Source organism: Pelmatolapia mariae, linkage group LG16_19 (assembly GCF_036321145.2).
Source record: "Pelmatolapia mariae isolate MD_Pm_ZW linkage group LG16_19, Pm_UMD_F_2, whole genome shotgun sequence".
Taxonomy (NCBI): Eukaryota; Metazoa; Chordata; class Actinopteri; order Cichliformes; family Cichlidae; genus Pelmatolapia; species Pelmatolapia mariae.
The window spans coordinates 49,612,314-49,629,534 of NC_086241.1; the positions used below are offsets into that span (position 1 = coordinate 49,612,314).

Here is a 17,221-nt window from a genome sequence, read left to right on the forward strand (position 1 = left end):
GTCATAAACTGGATACAGTCTACAGGATACTTTGAGCTGTTCTCTTTGACTAAACGTTTAAATCCGTAATTTGCACAACCAGGCGATGAAACAGCGCCAAAGAGATGTCCAGTCATTTGATAAGCTTGAGGTGGTTTGCTCATGTCTCCTCCCTTCCACCATAAAAAGCGTAAGTAGCCGTGATCCTTTGTATTGACTTTGAATTGGTGGAACATTTTTTCAATGTCACACATTAGAGCTACCTGATGTTGTTGGAAGCGGACAAGCACGCCAGTCAAGTTGTTTATCATATCAGGGCCATTTAGTAAATGGTCATAAAGACAGGTACCTTAGTGTTTGGCTGAACAATCGAACACCACACGCAGCCCTTCTGGTTTCTTTGGATGATAGACGCTGTGGTGCAGTATGTACCATGTTTCACCTTCAGGTCCATTATCATCAGTCTCTTCTGCATCACCCCTTTGTATAATGTCATTCATGTATGTGACATAATCCCTTTTGTATTTTTCATCACGCATTTGTTTACGTTTGAGCTAATGCATGTCTCTAGTGTCTCTAATGCATTGCATGGCGCTGAGTTGCCAACTATGCTCCATCCTAAATCAGTTTGAATGGCATATGGCTCATTTTCTTTGCCTAAGAGTACTTGTCTGGGTGCCAGAACTTGGGGACAAGTATAGCCAATCAGAAGACTCACTTCATAACTGAAGAGCGGTGGGACCTCATCTACAATGAACGACAAATGGCCCCACAGTTTTGCTGTGTCACATGTTGGTGTGTGTTCTCTGTTTGCAGGTGTGTAGTCCTTTGTGTAAGCAGTTGGGAGCCTTAGAAATGTTGCTGAGTTGTAACCTCTCACTAAAAGATCACACACCTTTCCGCTGCTTTCTACTGTGTTTTTGCCCATCGTTGTGGTTATAAAAATCAGTTCCATAGAGGTGGTTTGGGAGAAAGTGGTCTGTGTTCAGCCCTGGATAAGTGGAAGAGGATGGATGGGTGGATGAGATTTTATGTGCGATACTAAGATCAGGCCCTGCCAATCCATCATTTCCTTTGCTTTTGTAAATTAAACACCATTTGTATGAGGCATACTTCACGGTTTATTCCCCATATCAGTCTGATATGGGGAATAAATTCATTAAAAATCATGATGAGTTTCTGCAGAGGAGGAAACACAGTAGCAAGGAACAATAATCTTGATATGATGTGGATTTTTACAAAAGCTATTTCCTTAATTTCACATTCCTTCTCGGACAAATTCCCAAGACTTTGATTTCATCCTTTACCTGAATGTTGACTGCAGGACTTTTTGAAGCTTGACCAATCCACACACATTAGTCTTCATTTAGTTTTTCCCTGGAAGTGAATTCATACTGTTAGATGTTACTGTTAGAAGTTAGATGTGGATTTATTCTACCTAGTTCTTCTTGATTCTTCATTATCACCGTGGCATTGTTGGCCTGTCACTCTATAAGAGTTGCAGAGATTATTAAGGGACTTGGAAATGGTGGGATGGAACATTTGTCACTGAAGGGTAAATGTTTAATATGTTACACATGTGAAACTTTTAGAAGTCAACAGTCAGTTGTATTTGTAGGAAATAGTCATTTACTAACATTACATTCTCCTCCAGAATAAGAAATGTAAATAGTAATAAAGGAGAATAACGTGGACTAAGAGAAAGCAAATGAGTGAAAGGAGTCGAATAATATCAGCAGTGAAGACTGTGCAGCAGTGGATCCCAGAGCAAACTTCTTCAAGACCTGGAACAATGTGAGATGTAATGGTGTGGAGTTTAGACAAATATTTTACTGCTACTATTCATAACCATCATCATTACCATTACATTAATTATCATTTCATCAAAGCATTTATTGAAGCTGCCGGCATTATGTTACAACTTGGATTACAGGTATTGTCATAATCTCATATTAACATTTTTTATTACAGGTGCAGTGATAACCCTTTTATATACACCCTGCATTTTTGTGCTTGCTAAAGAGGGAAGCTCAGTCAGCTAGTGGAGGGTCGTAAGCTTTGTTTGGCGCTATGTCAAGACAATCTATTGTGTTAGGGACTTTGAGCTACGGAAAGAACACGCTTACAAAACACATATATCAGGTTATCCATTAGTATTTCTTTATTCATTTATATCCTTTTTATTAAGCTTTGAGTAGTGGCATTTTGGTAAAGCATTTATTCAATAGATTACATATGTTCTTAGTTAAGATTATTACACATATTACAGAGAGCTTCTGTCTGGTAAAAGGTCAGAAGCGTCAACGGGCGGGGTGAGGCCAAGTGCGTTTGAGGGCGAACACACACACACACACAAACTGTAGTTAGACTCATGTTTAGGTAAGAGTTCAAATAATAGTTTGCAAAAGCTTGTGACTGCAAAATTGTGTCTGCCTAAGGGACAGTTTGTTCCAGGAGATAAGTGAGAGTTAGAAGATTAACGGGAAGCACCTGACCTCGAGACGGAGAGAATGTTCTTTTTAAATGTGTCAAAAGCCGTCAACATTTATTGTATTGTACCTTCTTGACGCATGAGGGGGCGTTCTAATACCCTGATGTTATAAAAACAACTGCTTGTGTATTATTGGGCGGAGATCAATGCCGGTGTGTGCAGTGCTCATCTCCCCACGCGTGTGTTCATCAAAATCATTGTTTGACCGACTCTTCTGGACCAATTGTTGTTTTTGTGCCCATCCTCAATATTTGAACCCACAACAATGGCCAAATAAAACGAATTTATTAAAAAGCACCAAAATATAGGAGGTATCATTTCTGTAATGAAGCATTCTTAAACAGATAGTAGTATTTACAACAGTAAAGTGAAAGCAAATGAGTGATAGATAGTAGTATTTACTGTAAATACTACTATCACACAAATCTCTGTAAGCATTTAAAGTTAACACTTTCAATAATATAACTCTTTTCTGAATTGGCAGTATATATTTTGAATTACATTCAAGTTCAAAAGAAACTTGAATGTAACTCCTTGTCAAACCTGAAGTCATTTCTCTTAATTTGCACAATCAGAACAACAAAACATAACAAAATCAACCAGAAGCTCAAGTGGTTGTTTAGCAGGATCAGCTTCTTCCTGAGGTCCTCCTCACCTCCAAAAAACCCACCAGAGGAGCCTCTGCTTCACAACCAGCAGCTGTTAGTTTTCATTTTCAATGTAATCGTTTTATCCTGTTTAAAATTACACATTTTTAAAGAAGGTCACTGTTTCACTGTATGGTCGATTCTTTATTCATGCAAGTCCTAAAATGCATTCATGTATATGAATATGTCTAGTAGGCATATTAGCTTACTGAGAGCCTCATATGGAGATATTACACTCTGACCTTTCTTCACCCTGTCCTTCATTCTGCTCAATAAAACTTTAATATTTTCTTAGACAGTGATGATTTTATTTTTTTATATTATAAAATAAAGCTATTATCTCTATATGAATACATATTAGCATCATGAAGACAGTTGTGCTGTGCAACCGATTGAAAGCTGAAAATATAATGCTAGGTTGTTGTTGTCAGTGTGCCCTCACTCAATGATCTTGTTCCCAAACTCAGGATGTTGATCCAACCATCAGTAAAAGTGTTTTCACTTGCTCCCAGCAGAGGGCAGTGCAAGACAGTCAGAGTTTATGTGCCTCTTTCCTCTGTTCCCTTGACTATGACGCTTTAATGTATTTCTACATTAATCTACAGAAACATTTATCAGTGCAAAGCTGTTTGGAAGCTACTTACAATAAGCTGTCTGTTCCAAAGAGCTTGGAAAGAAAGCGAGTGGACTTTTTTCATGAAGACATTTCACCTCTCATCCAAGACGCTTTTTCAGCTCTAAAACGAGCTGAATAAGATTAAATTTTGAGGATGAACTCTCCTCCTGAGGTCTCGACATTCTCTCTGCCAGTCAGATGACTTGTTTTTATTGACAAAATCTAGCACACCTTAGAGCTTCACTAGCGCATCCAAAGACTCAATATATTTTATAGAGTCATTCAATTGTTGACCAAGTCCTGTGTGAAGGCCCTTAAATCTGTAACATTATGAATTTACCAATTCCTCTCTCTCTCTTTCACTGGCAAATATCTTAACAAGCGCATTGTGTATTTCATTGTTTAATCACATTAAATGAGGGAGCTGTAGATACTTTTAAACTACTATACAAATACTAAATGCCTTTTTTGGAACAAAATCTAAATTTTATGATGATTTATGATGACTGATATAAGTTGAAGGCAGTGCTACACCCAAATGTTAAGTGTTTATGGAAACGTGCCAACTTGGTTTAATCAGTGTGAAAAGAGAAAATGGGATGTGTTGCTTAACATTAAGCTAACCTTCATTTCAGTTTGAAAAGTCCTTGTTTTTCATGATTAAAGTACATTTGAATGTAATATTCCATGAAGCTTCTCCGTAATGTTTTCACTGATGTTTTTAAAACTAAATCAGTCCCTCAGTCTCCCAGGCCTCTGGGGTAGAGGTACCAAACTTGCATATGAAACACAGATTTTTGTAAATATTTAATAAATTATAACCTAACAAATCTTTCAGTTAACATTTATACACTGTATTAATTTATAGGACAGTGCTTCGGTATATTGTTTATAATCCTCTAAAGAGACATACTGTCACGGTTCTGGGTCCGTCGGACCCAGTATTTTGAGTTTATTATGCTTTGGTTTATTTTGCTTCTGGGATTGTTTTGTTGTTCTCTTGTTGTGGTGATGATTATGATGATGATTATTATTATTGGAGTTTCATGTTTCTGTTATCCACGTTTTAGGAATTGTGGTTTCACTTATAGTTCAGTTCCATGTGTCATTTTCTGTCTGTCTCTCTGTGTTGAGTCCGTGTCTCTGAGTAGTGATTCATGTTTCCTGTTTTATTGTGAAAGTCCTTGTCTTATGTTAGTGTGTCTAGCTTCGCTCCCCTGTCTCGTTAGTCCTGATCTCTCCCAGCTGTGTCTCCCTTCTGTTGCCCATTCCCTCATTACTACCCTGTGTATTTAAGCCCTGTGTTTTCCTCAACCCAGTGTCGTGTCGTACCCTCGGATTATGCCTGTGTGTCTTTGGTTTCTGCATTCATGTCATGTTTAGTTTTCACGTCAGCAATAAAGCTGTGGTTTTGATTTACAATTCTATGTTCGAGTCCTGCGCTTGGATCCTCCTCTCCGCCTGCCCGCACACAGAGCCTTGACACATACTGTTCTACATTACTGCACCAATGTTTTACTGTTTTGTCTGTTTATTCCTCAGCTTCCTCTTAATGGTTTACTCAGTTATAGCTATTAATAAACTCATAGTTCAAAGTCCTCTCTGAAAGCTATGCAGTTCATTCTCACTACTTTACTTTTCATTGTTCTTACAGAACCAAACACTGCAGGTATCTGTATACCATCCAGCCTCTTCATACTGAAAGCAATGCTACAACCTGGTCACACTGATCAATTGTTTTCAAAATGAAGAAATGATTAAAAACGTAAAAAGTCATTGGAGAATTCTTATATGTGAAAACTGATAAAATGTAGAAGGTTTTGAACATCCTGGTGGTTTATTCAGAATAGAAACAGAAAATGAGAAAATCTAGACACTAATGTAGCAACAACAACAACAAAAAAAGATTGTTTCTTTAATCAGCACAATAGATTCAGTCTCAACTAAAAAAACTTGGGTTGCATTTTTGTTTCTCTTATGCTAAGTGTATAATGTTTAGTAAGTTTTAAGCATTCTCTAATGCTAACGGTATATTTAATTCATGTAGTTTATGCAACGCATTGTTGTCTTAGGGGGGTCATATGATTGTTGGAGTTTCTCTTATTATTGTGGTGGTCTTTACCTTACAATATAAAGTGCCTTGAAGCAACTGTTGTTGTGACATTTTATTATATAAATAAAAGTGAACCTAACACTGACGAGGGTTCGTTCAGCTGTGATTTGAACAAATTCTTTGAATTCTCTCAAAGAGATCAGCAGATGCAGATCCCATGTGGAAAGTAATTGTGGCACCTACACATTAATAACATCTATCACTTCCCTCATTGAAGAGGGAAAGCTGGACAAGGAGTCCTACCGGGCTTGGTTATCCTGTGGGACTCTGGAAGCAGCTGATAGGTACCGACATGCCAAGAGGAATTCCGCTGGCGTTGGCTGAAGCAAAAACTCGGTGTGGGAGGAGTTCGGAGAGGCCATGTAAAAAGACTTTCAGACTGCCTCGAAGAGATTCTGGCAAACCGTCATGTGACTCAGGAGGGGAAAGCGGTGTTTTACCTGCACTGTGTATAGTGTGGGTGGAGTGCTGCTGACTTCGACTGGGAAAATTGTTGGGCGGTGGAGGAATACTTGGAGGATCTCCTCAATCCCACTGGCATGTCTTCCATGGCGGAAGCAGAGTCTGGCGGCAAAGGGGATGACCCGCCAATCTCTTGGGGCGAGGTCACTGAGGCAGTTAAACAACTCCTTGGTGGCAGGGCCCCTGGGTTAAATAAGGTCTGCCCCGAGTTCCTGAAGGCTCTGGATGTTGTAGGGCTGTCTTGGTTGACACGCCTCTACAATGTTGCGTGAAGATCAGGGGCAGTACCCCTGGACTGGCAGACCGGGGTGGTGGTCCCCATCCTCCACATTGAAAGGAGCCAGTTGAGGTGGTTTGGGCATGACAAGGATGCCTCCTGGGTGAGGTTTTCTGGGCATGTCCCTCTGGGGGGAGGCCCCGGGGCAGACCCAGGACACGCTGGATAGATTATATCTCTCGGCTGGCCTGAGAACGCCTTGGTATTACCCCGGACAAGCTGGCCGGGGAGAGGGAGGTCTGGGCTTCTCTGCTTGGGCTGCTGCCCCCGCGACCCGGCCCCTGATAAGCAGAAGTAAATGGATGGATGGATGGACTTCCCTCTTTGTTTTTACAGACAGCAGATTTCACTGGAACTGATTGTTGATGACCTCAGTAGTAGGCGTCACGATCTGTGACAGATTGTTGCTTAAATGCACTGACATATGACTGATTTAGACTGAACAGTGAGAATGGAGGAGACAAATGGTGGTTTTCAGACACTTGTCTATGAAGACGATTTGCACAAGGAAGAGTATCCTCCTTACCATCAGTCTAACAGGATACAAGGTATAATAATTTTTCTTTTTATTCATTGTACTCCCATAGTCAGGTTTCTGATTCTTTTGATTGAAGTAGGTTTTACAGAGTTAAGATATAATGACAGGACTTGATGATTTGAGACAACTACGTGTAAGGTTTACATGCGCTAACAGGATTTTTCTAATCATAAATAAAGAGTACAGAGCAGATGTTAAATAAACTACTAATAAACAGTAATATTAAGTCCTAAAATGATCACATTTTACTCTTTTAAAGCTTCAACCAAGTTAAGTGTGTTACCTGCCTTTAAGCTGAAAATTGATAATGTTCTGCCTGTTTAGTGTCCATGTTCACTATGAGTCCTGGGAGACGCCACAGACTGGCTGCAGTGTGCCTGGCACTTCTTGCTGCTGTTCTTCTGATACTGAATATTGGCCTGGGGATCCACTGTAAGTCATTATGAGTTACAGGAGTGCACAGAAATGTTTTCATTATTAAATCATTTCTTTTTTGCAATTTAACAAATGGTTATCAAACTTTGCCAATAGTCCAAAAACAAACAAACTAAACTGTTAAAAAAAAAAAATCTTTAGAAAAACTGGAAAGTCCTGATAATTTTCTGCCAGGAACACCTTCTGTTTTTTTAGTACACAACAAAATTGGTTTTTATTCTCTTCCTTTAATTATCATCAATTCAAAAACTATACTAAAATATGCTGGCATCCATCTCCTCATAAAATGACTAAACAGCAAATCGATGAACAAAATAATTTACAATCTTTAAAATTTGAGCTTTTTTATTTTCCTTGAAATGAGTTTGTCCTCATGTAAAGACATGGAAGTGACTTCAAAGTGTTTTCTTTAAACAGGATACCTGGCAAACATTAACAAAAAATGGAAGCACATTTAACAATATCCAAAGTACATTTAAGCTAGAATCACTGCCTCATGGTTCTTTGCATCAGCCAAATTGTTAAGTTGTGGTTTAAATTCTTGTTGGTCGAATCATGTATATAGTCAGTTATGGCCAAATACCAAATGGCATTTATGTCATCAATGAAGCCAAGACTACATTTATCCTAGATTAACACTGCAGGACCTCTACCTTGCAATATGAAGCGATTGAGATGAGAGTTGCTGACAGTTAAGCGGTGTTAAATGAAAATAAAATGAAATACAATAAAAATAAAAAATAATAAAATAAAAACAAAAAATAAAACAAATAAAACTGAACAGATCTAAAGGTGTTCCCGTAATTTGGGTTTATTAGAATAAAACAGATCGATGACCACAGCCCTCTCAGCACAAGGCTTACAGGACTTTTTGAATGAATGAATGAATAAATTAAACAAAATAAAACATAAAATCAAAAAAGACAGATTACTATGCCAGACTTAAAGATAGACTGCATTTACTGGATTTGTTTTGTCTGCCCTTGCCTTTCAAAGACAATGAGTACAATTACAAGTGCTTGTTCTGATGAAAACTTTTCGTCAGCAGCAAAGGCATAAGGATCACTTAAATGGATCACTTAAACTCCGGTTCATGGTGCACATCTTTTTCTCTGCTGTGCTAAAGATGCTCTCAGCTGTTTAACTTTAGGGATGGAGAAAAGTTTGACATATTTCACAACCATTAAATATTAGCGAGGCCTCTGAGAATGAGGTCAAGCAAAAACCCCTGCTTGTGCTCATGGTCTCTAAATTTCAACAAATAAGACAATAATACGACAACTGCTGAGTGACACAAGAGTCTAGGGGAAGAGCAAGCATGAAGTGAGATGCTGTGTGTGTGTACACATGTGCTCACACATGTTGGTACCTCTCTCCCCGTAGCAAAGTCCTGAATAAAGTCTGAATGTTCAGTCAATCAAGATCCATATGAGCTGTAAAGAAAATAACCTCAGCTTTTTCTTGGATGTTCAAAGTTTTTCAGTTCATACAGGAACATCAGCAGTCTGGGTGAATGTATCGCTGTTTACTTCCCCCGTCTCATTGAGCCTGGTCAGGATGTGTTCAGAGGAAAAAAGAGGAACAGAAAGAATTTTTAAAAAGTTAGGGGTTTTTTGTTGCTCTTGTTTACTTTTAAGCCAAAAATAAAATAAATAAAGCTACAAGGTTTAATATTGAGAACATTGAGGTGGAAAATGACTTGAGCATTATATAATTAAAGTAACATACCTTGAACATATCTTGAAAAAGTAAAATAAATCATGACATTAAACTCACCTTGTTTTTGTAGAGAAGTTGATCAGGCTTTTGCTTCATCCCCTGAGACCAGCTGCACTGAATCATCACCAGCTTTTGTCCTCATCTTTTCGCTCAGTGAGGTCTTTCCTTTCCTTGGCCATTCCTCTGCCAGCTGCCTTTGCACTGGAAAACCAAAGTGTGTGATCACAGGTTAAGTAAAGGATATTTTTTCCAGTGCAGAGTTAAGAGTGCTCCATTTGGTGATAGCTGTTGAACAACATTTCTAAGGATGTTGAAAAAGACAAATATTTCTGTTTACTATTAAGCAAAAGCTTGATATAGACATAACAATTTCTAAGGTTACAACAGTATCCCCATAAGACATATAAGAGCGGTGACACCAGCACTATGCTTGTATTATACTTTAATCAGGATATATTTAGAAATTAATCCCATCAGCTCAACAGTGTCACCAAAAGAAGCCACATACTTGAAATGACATACTCAGCATTACATAAATCACATTTTCAGTGAAGGCACAGTTACAGGGAAAATGTGTATGTTTGCAAAGTTAACTAAACATTTCTATGTGCTACAACATGGACATAATGATTAAATGTGCTGAGGTGAGTAATTTGCTGTCAGCCTGCTTATTGATTCATTGTACTGCTGCTACAATGATTTGTACAAATCTTGGAAATTTACAATAACATTTCTAAATAAAACTGATGATGTACAATGTTGTCAAACCAAGTGATTTATAATATTGTTACTTAAGAATAAGAAAAGTAACAGTCTTCAACACTTGCAGATAACAAACTCACAGATTCTCACCTCACGCTCGATGATACCGAACGCATCAGCAAAGAGCTCATCAACCTCCAGGACACTTACAAGACTGCAGTGGAAACCATGAAGGAAGCCAGGAAGCAGCTGGACAGCGAAATGAGCCGTCAGACACAAACCAACTGGGAGCTTGAACACCAGACAAAACGAAGCAATGACTATAAAAGTCAGATGGAAAAAGTTACAAAGGAAATTGAAACCATAAAAACACGCTTATCAATGCTTAGTAAGGCCTGTTTCATTATTTCTGTATATGATAAAATTGTAAAAGCATAATGATTTGTTTCATAATTTTCTATAATAGTGGCATTATGTTTTGGAAACAGGTGATGGCTGCAAACACTGTCCTGCAGGATGGATTTTAATGAACTCTGTATGTTACTACTTCCCCTTGAAATCAAATGAATTCAAAACATGGAAGGAATCCAGAGACTTCTGTCAGCTGCAGGGAGGAGATCTTATAATCATAGACAGCCAAGAGGAAGAGGTTTGTTAGTATTTCTGTGCAGTGGTGTTCATGCAGATTTCTGAAAATTTATCTTTGGTTTTGTTTCTTTTTTTGTTAGAACTCAACAGTCAATTATTTGATAAATCATCAAGCTGCCCCGAGACAAACTCGTGACCTGGTCTGGGAGTCTCACGTTCCTCGCCGTGTGAGACCTTGGATGCCTCACAGAGACCCTGAGTTTCTGGATTGGCTAAGCAGAACAATAGATCATCAAGATACGCCTCATCACCCAATGGGCTTCTGGATCGGACTGAGAGACGTCCATGAGGAAGGGACTTGGAAATGGTGGGATGGAACATTACTTGCTGAAGGGTAAGAGTTTAGTGTCATCTAAAATGACTGCTTTCATTTCAAACAACAAGAAATATAAACATAAACAACAAAAGTGTATGGTGCATTGAGATGTCTCAAACAACACTACACAGCTTATTTTACCTGCTAGGATGAGTTAGGAGGCATTATAAATTTATTTAATCCAATCCCTTTTGTTGCAATTAAAATTATTAAAATTATCAGCTCGATATCATCTATACGTACAGCAATGACATATATGCACATATATGCATACATACAAATACACATCTCTATATACACATACATATGTAATGCAATATGCAGTGCACAAAGTAAAACAACAATCTACATTGGTACAGCTAACAGGGTGTACTCGGCCTTTTCCGCCTACGGTGGCTGGGATAGGCTCCAGTCCCCCTGCTACGCTAAATTGGTTAGATAGAATACAATGGATGAACATATACAATTGTACTTCAACTTTTTTATGTTTTCATTTAGCTTTAATTGCACAATTAGTCCATTCTCCGCATACAGATATACAAAAACGTCTTCTTGGTCTTTGAATACTGTGCGTCTTTAAATTTAATGTAGCGTGTAATGTGAAAATTAGGTAAAGTTTATATAGTTCTTTTTAAAGACATAAAAGCCACAAAGGACTGTTAAAAAAAAAAAGAAAAAAAGTTAAAACACAATTAATATCAAGGGAATGATTTTTTGAAAACATAAATAACAAAAGAATGTCAGGAGGAGGCCTGATTAAACGTATACACACGGTGAAACTTGTGTAAATCAGCAGTCAGTTGTGTTTGTCCTCCTGATGGATAAATTACATGAATAAGATAAAAGGTGAATAACGATTAATGTGGATCGCTTGAAAGGAAATCCTGTCTCAGCAGTGTAACTCGTCATTTGCTTCAGGTACTGGAACGATGGAGAGCCAAATGATATCAACAATGAGGACTGTGCAGCGTTGTATCCCAAAGCAAACTTCTACAAGAGCTGGAACGACGTTAAATGTGATGCCGAAATGAAATGGATTTGTGAAAAAGCAACAAAACCACTGAGCTAAAATTTCTGCAATAATGCATCACAATCTTACATAAACACATGTTGCTATCACACAAATCTCTGTGAGCATTTAAGAAACTTTTTAGCATATTAGCAAATCTTACAGCTAACATGAAAAAGCATTATTCAACACATTTATATAAAGTAAACTGCTGTTTAAAACCATTTTGCCCATGTGTGCACGCTGTATTTATCTACAGCAATGCTACAGTAAATTGTTCATTTACTTTACATACAGACTTAGAGTGTTTTACATTATTAACACAATGTTATACCATGTTGTCTGTTTATACCTAATCTGCTGATGAACACATTAATAAACACTTATGCCTGGTAACAATTAAAACTGCAGCTTTAATAACCTGTTTCTGTTAGTCAGTATTTTTAGCTGTAGAAAATATTTTGGAAGACTAATTTCTGGAATATTTCTGGAATATTTGGATTATATAAGACTTCAAGTTAACTGGGTTACTGCATCATTTAGAAATGAGATAAAGTATGTTTATGGTATCAGAGGGGATAAAAAGTGAATTTTGTGGCTGCTTCCTGTTATTCATTTTAGGTCTGACAGAGTAGCTGCTGTCCATCACGTGTACAGCACATGATTTTATCAGTTCACTTCTTTAAAAGAGTTAGAATATGTTCCTCTAAAAATCATAACTTTTGAAAAAACAATTTCTAAGACATCCAGTTCCTAAATGTCAGCAACAATCTAAATAAAGAGAGAGCACATCTGCAGAGGGAAAACAGTGTCTGAGAATATTTAGTGAATCGTATATTTCACATTCAAAAACTAATTTCTGAGTGTGCTAGGGCAGCATAATTGTGACAAAGGTGAGGGATGTATGAAATATTCTCTTTACCAAAATAGTTCAAACTCATCTTTATTTAAACTTCTTTAGTTCCTTGAATGAAGTCTGCATTTCAGTCATTAACTGTCATCACATGGATGCTTTTTACCAAATTTTCAGCACCAGTAGTGGCTCGTTTGAACATTCTTTCTAGTTATGGTGCGAAGCTTTCCATCTCTAGGTAGGTCCACGACAAGTTTAGCAAAAGACACAGTGAGACATGAATGGGCAAATGAATGGTGGTAATGAGGAGACCACACCCACATGTACCATTCAATAATGTGCACAAATCATTGTGAAATTCTGCTTACTGAGCTTCAAGGTGCACTTTTGTGGCATTTATGTCTCTTTGGTTGAGATTAAAAAAAAAAAGCCAGAACATGGTTACGACTAAACAAATGAGTCACGGGATAAAAAGTGCAACAAAAGAGGAGTTTGATGATAGATGTGGCTAATGTGATCGTACTGCAGTTCAGATTTTCAGAATCTTAAATGAACTGGTTGGAAACATCTTGTATTCAACTGTAAACCTTTGAAATTAAAATAATATTTTTCTATTCATAGCTCCTGTAGTCTTCAGTGATGAGTCAATGTTACTTTATAGTTTGTTACTAGACAATTTAAATTCTTTATAGGGATGATCATGCTCGACACAAACATCCACTTGAAATAACTTCATTCGGCTATGAAAAAACTAATGTGTGGACTGAAACTTCTCAAGCTGTCTCTCACATGTCATGTCATGTAACTCGGTCTTTAATTTGGAGATGGTACAAAAGAGCTCACTCCTAATAATGCTGCAACTTGTTTTTTGGGACACCACCTTGAAGTTGCCCTATGACACTGTCCCTATCCAGATCAGTCAGCCATGGCGTGCTAGGTGAAGACCCAAGTGACCGCAGTAGCCCCAGTAAAGATGCCCCTGAGACAATCCAGCACACAAACAGCAGGGTGCAAATTGCTAGCAGGGAGGGCATACATGGAACGCCATAACAAGGTGGCCGGCATAGTAATCTGAAACATCTGTGCCGAGTACGTCCTGGAAGTTCTGAGGTCAAAATGGGAGACGCCCCCTACGGTGGTCGAGAATGACACAGCTAAGATCCTGTGGGACTTCCAGATACAGATGGACCGAATGGCGATAGCTAACCAACCAGACATAGTAGTGGTAGACAAGCATGGCCATAGTGATACACGTAGCAATATCGAAAGACAGCAACATCAGGAAGAAGGAACACGAGAAGCTTGAGGAGTACCAAGGGCTCAGAGAAGAGCTTGAGCAGATGTGGAGGGTGAAGGTAACAGTGGTCCCAGTGTAATCGGAGCACTAGATGCAGTGGTTCCCCAGCTCGGCGAGTGGCTCTAGCAGAGCTAACAATATTATAATGAAAAGCCCACAGAGGACTGAACAAGGACTCAAACTGAAAGTGTTTTTCCAGTCATCTCCAACAACTGCAAAATATTTTGAGGTTATAAAATGGTGTGTCCTAAATCATTATGTTACTTATAAGCCTTAATGATGATAGTTTTAAAGTAAGATTTAAGATAATTATCATATATTGGCATGTAAAAAGTGTAAATCAACACTTTATGAATGGTATTCTGCTGGTAGTCATTGGAGTTCTTGGGATTAACTGTTACTATGACAGTCTACGTGACAAAAATACAACTTCAGTTTCCCTTTTCTGTAGAATTTCACAGTCCAACCACCAAAAAAATGAACGCTGAGCAACTATATTAGGGGACAGGGGGATTTTACATGTTCAAAAGTACTTTGAAATTTATTTTGAGGGTATTCATGGAAACATACTAATGTGATGTTTTTTGATCGGCGTTGGTGTTTGTTCCAAAGTTTAGTTTGATATTAGATATTTTACATTATAGACACACAAACAGATGTGATGTGATCGAAAATGAAGAGGAGGCCAAGAAGGTACTAGAGCATGTGATTCTCAAACTTTTCACAATGAGTACCACCTCATAAAATATATGGCTCTTGGAGCACCACCCTTGTGACCGACATTAAAGTACAGTAGTATAGGCCTATTTAGCACCACATACAGTTTACACGAGACAATATTATTTCTTATATAAATGTTATTTATATTAACTGTCATAAACAGGATGGAACAAGTGATAATAATAACAATTATACTGCAATAAAACATTCACAGCAGGTGGGAAATCCGGTCTTATGTGATGACATATGAACAAACTACTCTGCGTTTATCAGGGCTGTTGTGTTTTCAACATGCTTTGATGCTTCTATCTTGTTCTATTTAATCTGAACAAGCCCCCCGAAAAGGGGGGCTAACCATAGCTGTGTAGCTAGCCACCTTGTAGCACATTATTATATACTAGCTAGCCCAAATTCAGTAGCCACTGCTGCTAGCCAAACACCACTGCTGTTGAGTTTTCGGTCTTCATTTATGTCGGAAGTGCTAACAGAGCTGTACGTTTTAATTTTTGCTGTGGCGATTAAGCTACTGGATTACCAGAAGCTTCGGCATCCAGGCAATAGTTCACGACTCACTGATGGCATCTTCTTCATCCCCACCAATACTCCTGTGGACCACCAACTCATCGATGGTGCCTGAGATTTTGACACCGTGGGAAAAAGCTGGTTTTTTTCCATCAGCGTTTTGGCACCTTTGCATACGTCCACAATGGTATATTATTTAATCTTAAATTTGGGGGGGAAGATTTCCCGCATACCACTACAGGGAGCCCAAGTACCACCAGTGGTACACATACCACATTTTGAGAACCACTGTAGTAGAGCATGTGAACAAAAACCATAAACCATGAAAAGTGGATATTGACCATCAATGATGGAATATTACAATTTTTGCAGCATTCACTGACACAGTCAGCATACTAATTGCATGATCACTGCAGCCTCCAGCATTCGTGGCATTACGCTTATGGTTGGTTAGGTGTTAGGATTATGGGTTTAAGGTCAGCGTCTTACCACATGTGAAATCATCACTTTTAATATAAGACTTTACAGGACAGCTTGAATTTTTAAAAATATTTTAATTAGCCAAAACTCAGACAGTTTTTCATATAAATGTCCCAAATTACAGAAAAGATTCATTTTCATGCTAAGACCAGGTAGTGATCATTCCAGGCCTTTATCGATCTTAGGTTTTCAGATATTCATGTTAAAAATAATTGCCTCATCTGGTTATCAGTCATTCCATTCATGTTCAGACTTTGCCTCTGTCTACTCAAGTAAAAATGGGTGGAAAGAGGCAATATTCAAAACTATTTCCTATATAAAACTGAAATCCGCAACAACCATTATATATATTCAGACCTTGGACCATAAGATTTTTATGCAAATCAGAAATGGTCAAGAAGAGAATGTTCAAAAACTTTGCTGATTGGAGATAGAATGACCCTAATAACTTTTATTTTATTTGTTTGATTAGGATATTGGGGGCTGTGCAGCATTGTATCCTAAAGCAAACTTCTACAAGAGCTGGAACGTTGTTCCATGTGTTACCCAAATTAAATGCGAAAAAGCAACAAAACCACTGAGCTAAAATATCTGCAATAATGCATCACAATCTTACATAAACACATGTTGCTATCACACAAATCTCTGTAAGCATTTAAGAAACTTTTTAGCATATTAGCAAATTTTACAGCTATACAGAATGAAGTCTGCATTTCAGTTATTAACTGTCATCACAGGGATGCTTTTTACCAAATTTTCAGCACCAGTAGTGGCTCGTTTGCAGTTCAGATTTTCAGAATCTTAAATGAGCTGGTTGGAAACATCTTGTGTCTGTTAAATTAAATATTTTTTCTATTCATAGCTCCTGTAGTTTTCAGTAATGAGTTAATGTTATTTTATAGTTTCTTACTAGACAATTTTAGTTAAATTTAAGTTAAGTTAAATTTGTTACTTATAAGCCTGATGATAGTTTTAAAGCAAGATTTAAGATAATGATCATATATTAGCGTGTAAAAAGTGTAAATCAAGGCTTTCCATTTACTTGATGAATGGTATTCTGCTGGTAGTCGTTGGAGTTCTTGGGATTAACTGTGTCTATGACAGTCTACGTGACAAAAATACAACTTCAGTTTCCCTTTTCTGTAGAATTTCACAATGTCCGACCACCAAAAAAATGAACGCTGAGCAACTTAGGGGACAAGGGGATTTTACATGTTGGAAATTTATTTTGAGCCTTTCATGGAAACATGCTAATGTGGTGATTTTTGATCAGAACTGCTCTTTGTTCCAAAGTTTAGTTTGATGTTAGATATTTTACATTAAAGACACACAGATGTGATGTGATCGAAGCTGAAGAGGAGGACAAGAAGTTACTAGAGCATGTGAACAAAAACCAT

General features: G+C 37.8%; 1 protein-coding gene across 1 annotated transcript; it reads left to right on the forward strand.

The window, feature by feature from the left end:
- The first annotated feature begins 7,036 nt into the window (after positions 1-7,036).
- On the forward strand, positions 7,037-12,339 carry LOC134645523 (C-type lectin domain family 4 member M-like). The gene is made up of 6 exons (XM_063498985.1): positions 7,037-7,133; positions 7,448-7,555; positions 10,107-10,367; positions 10,468-10,628; positions 10,708-10,961; positions 11,862-12,339. Exons 1-6 carry the CDS (start codon positions 7,037-7,039, stop codon positions 12,010-12,012), a joined length of 1,032 nt encoding a protein of 343 aa, XP_063355055.1. The 3' UTR covers positions 12,013-12,339.
- Positions 12,340-17,221: the final 4,882 nt, after the last annotated feature.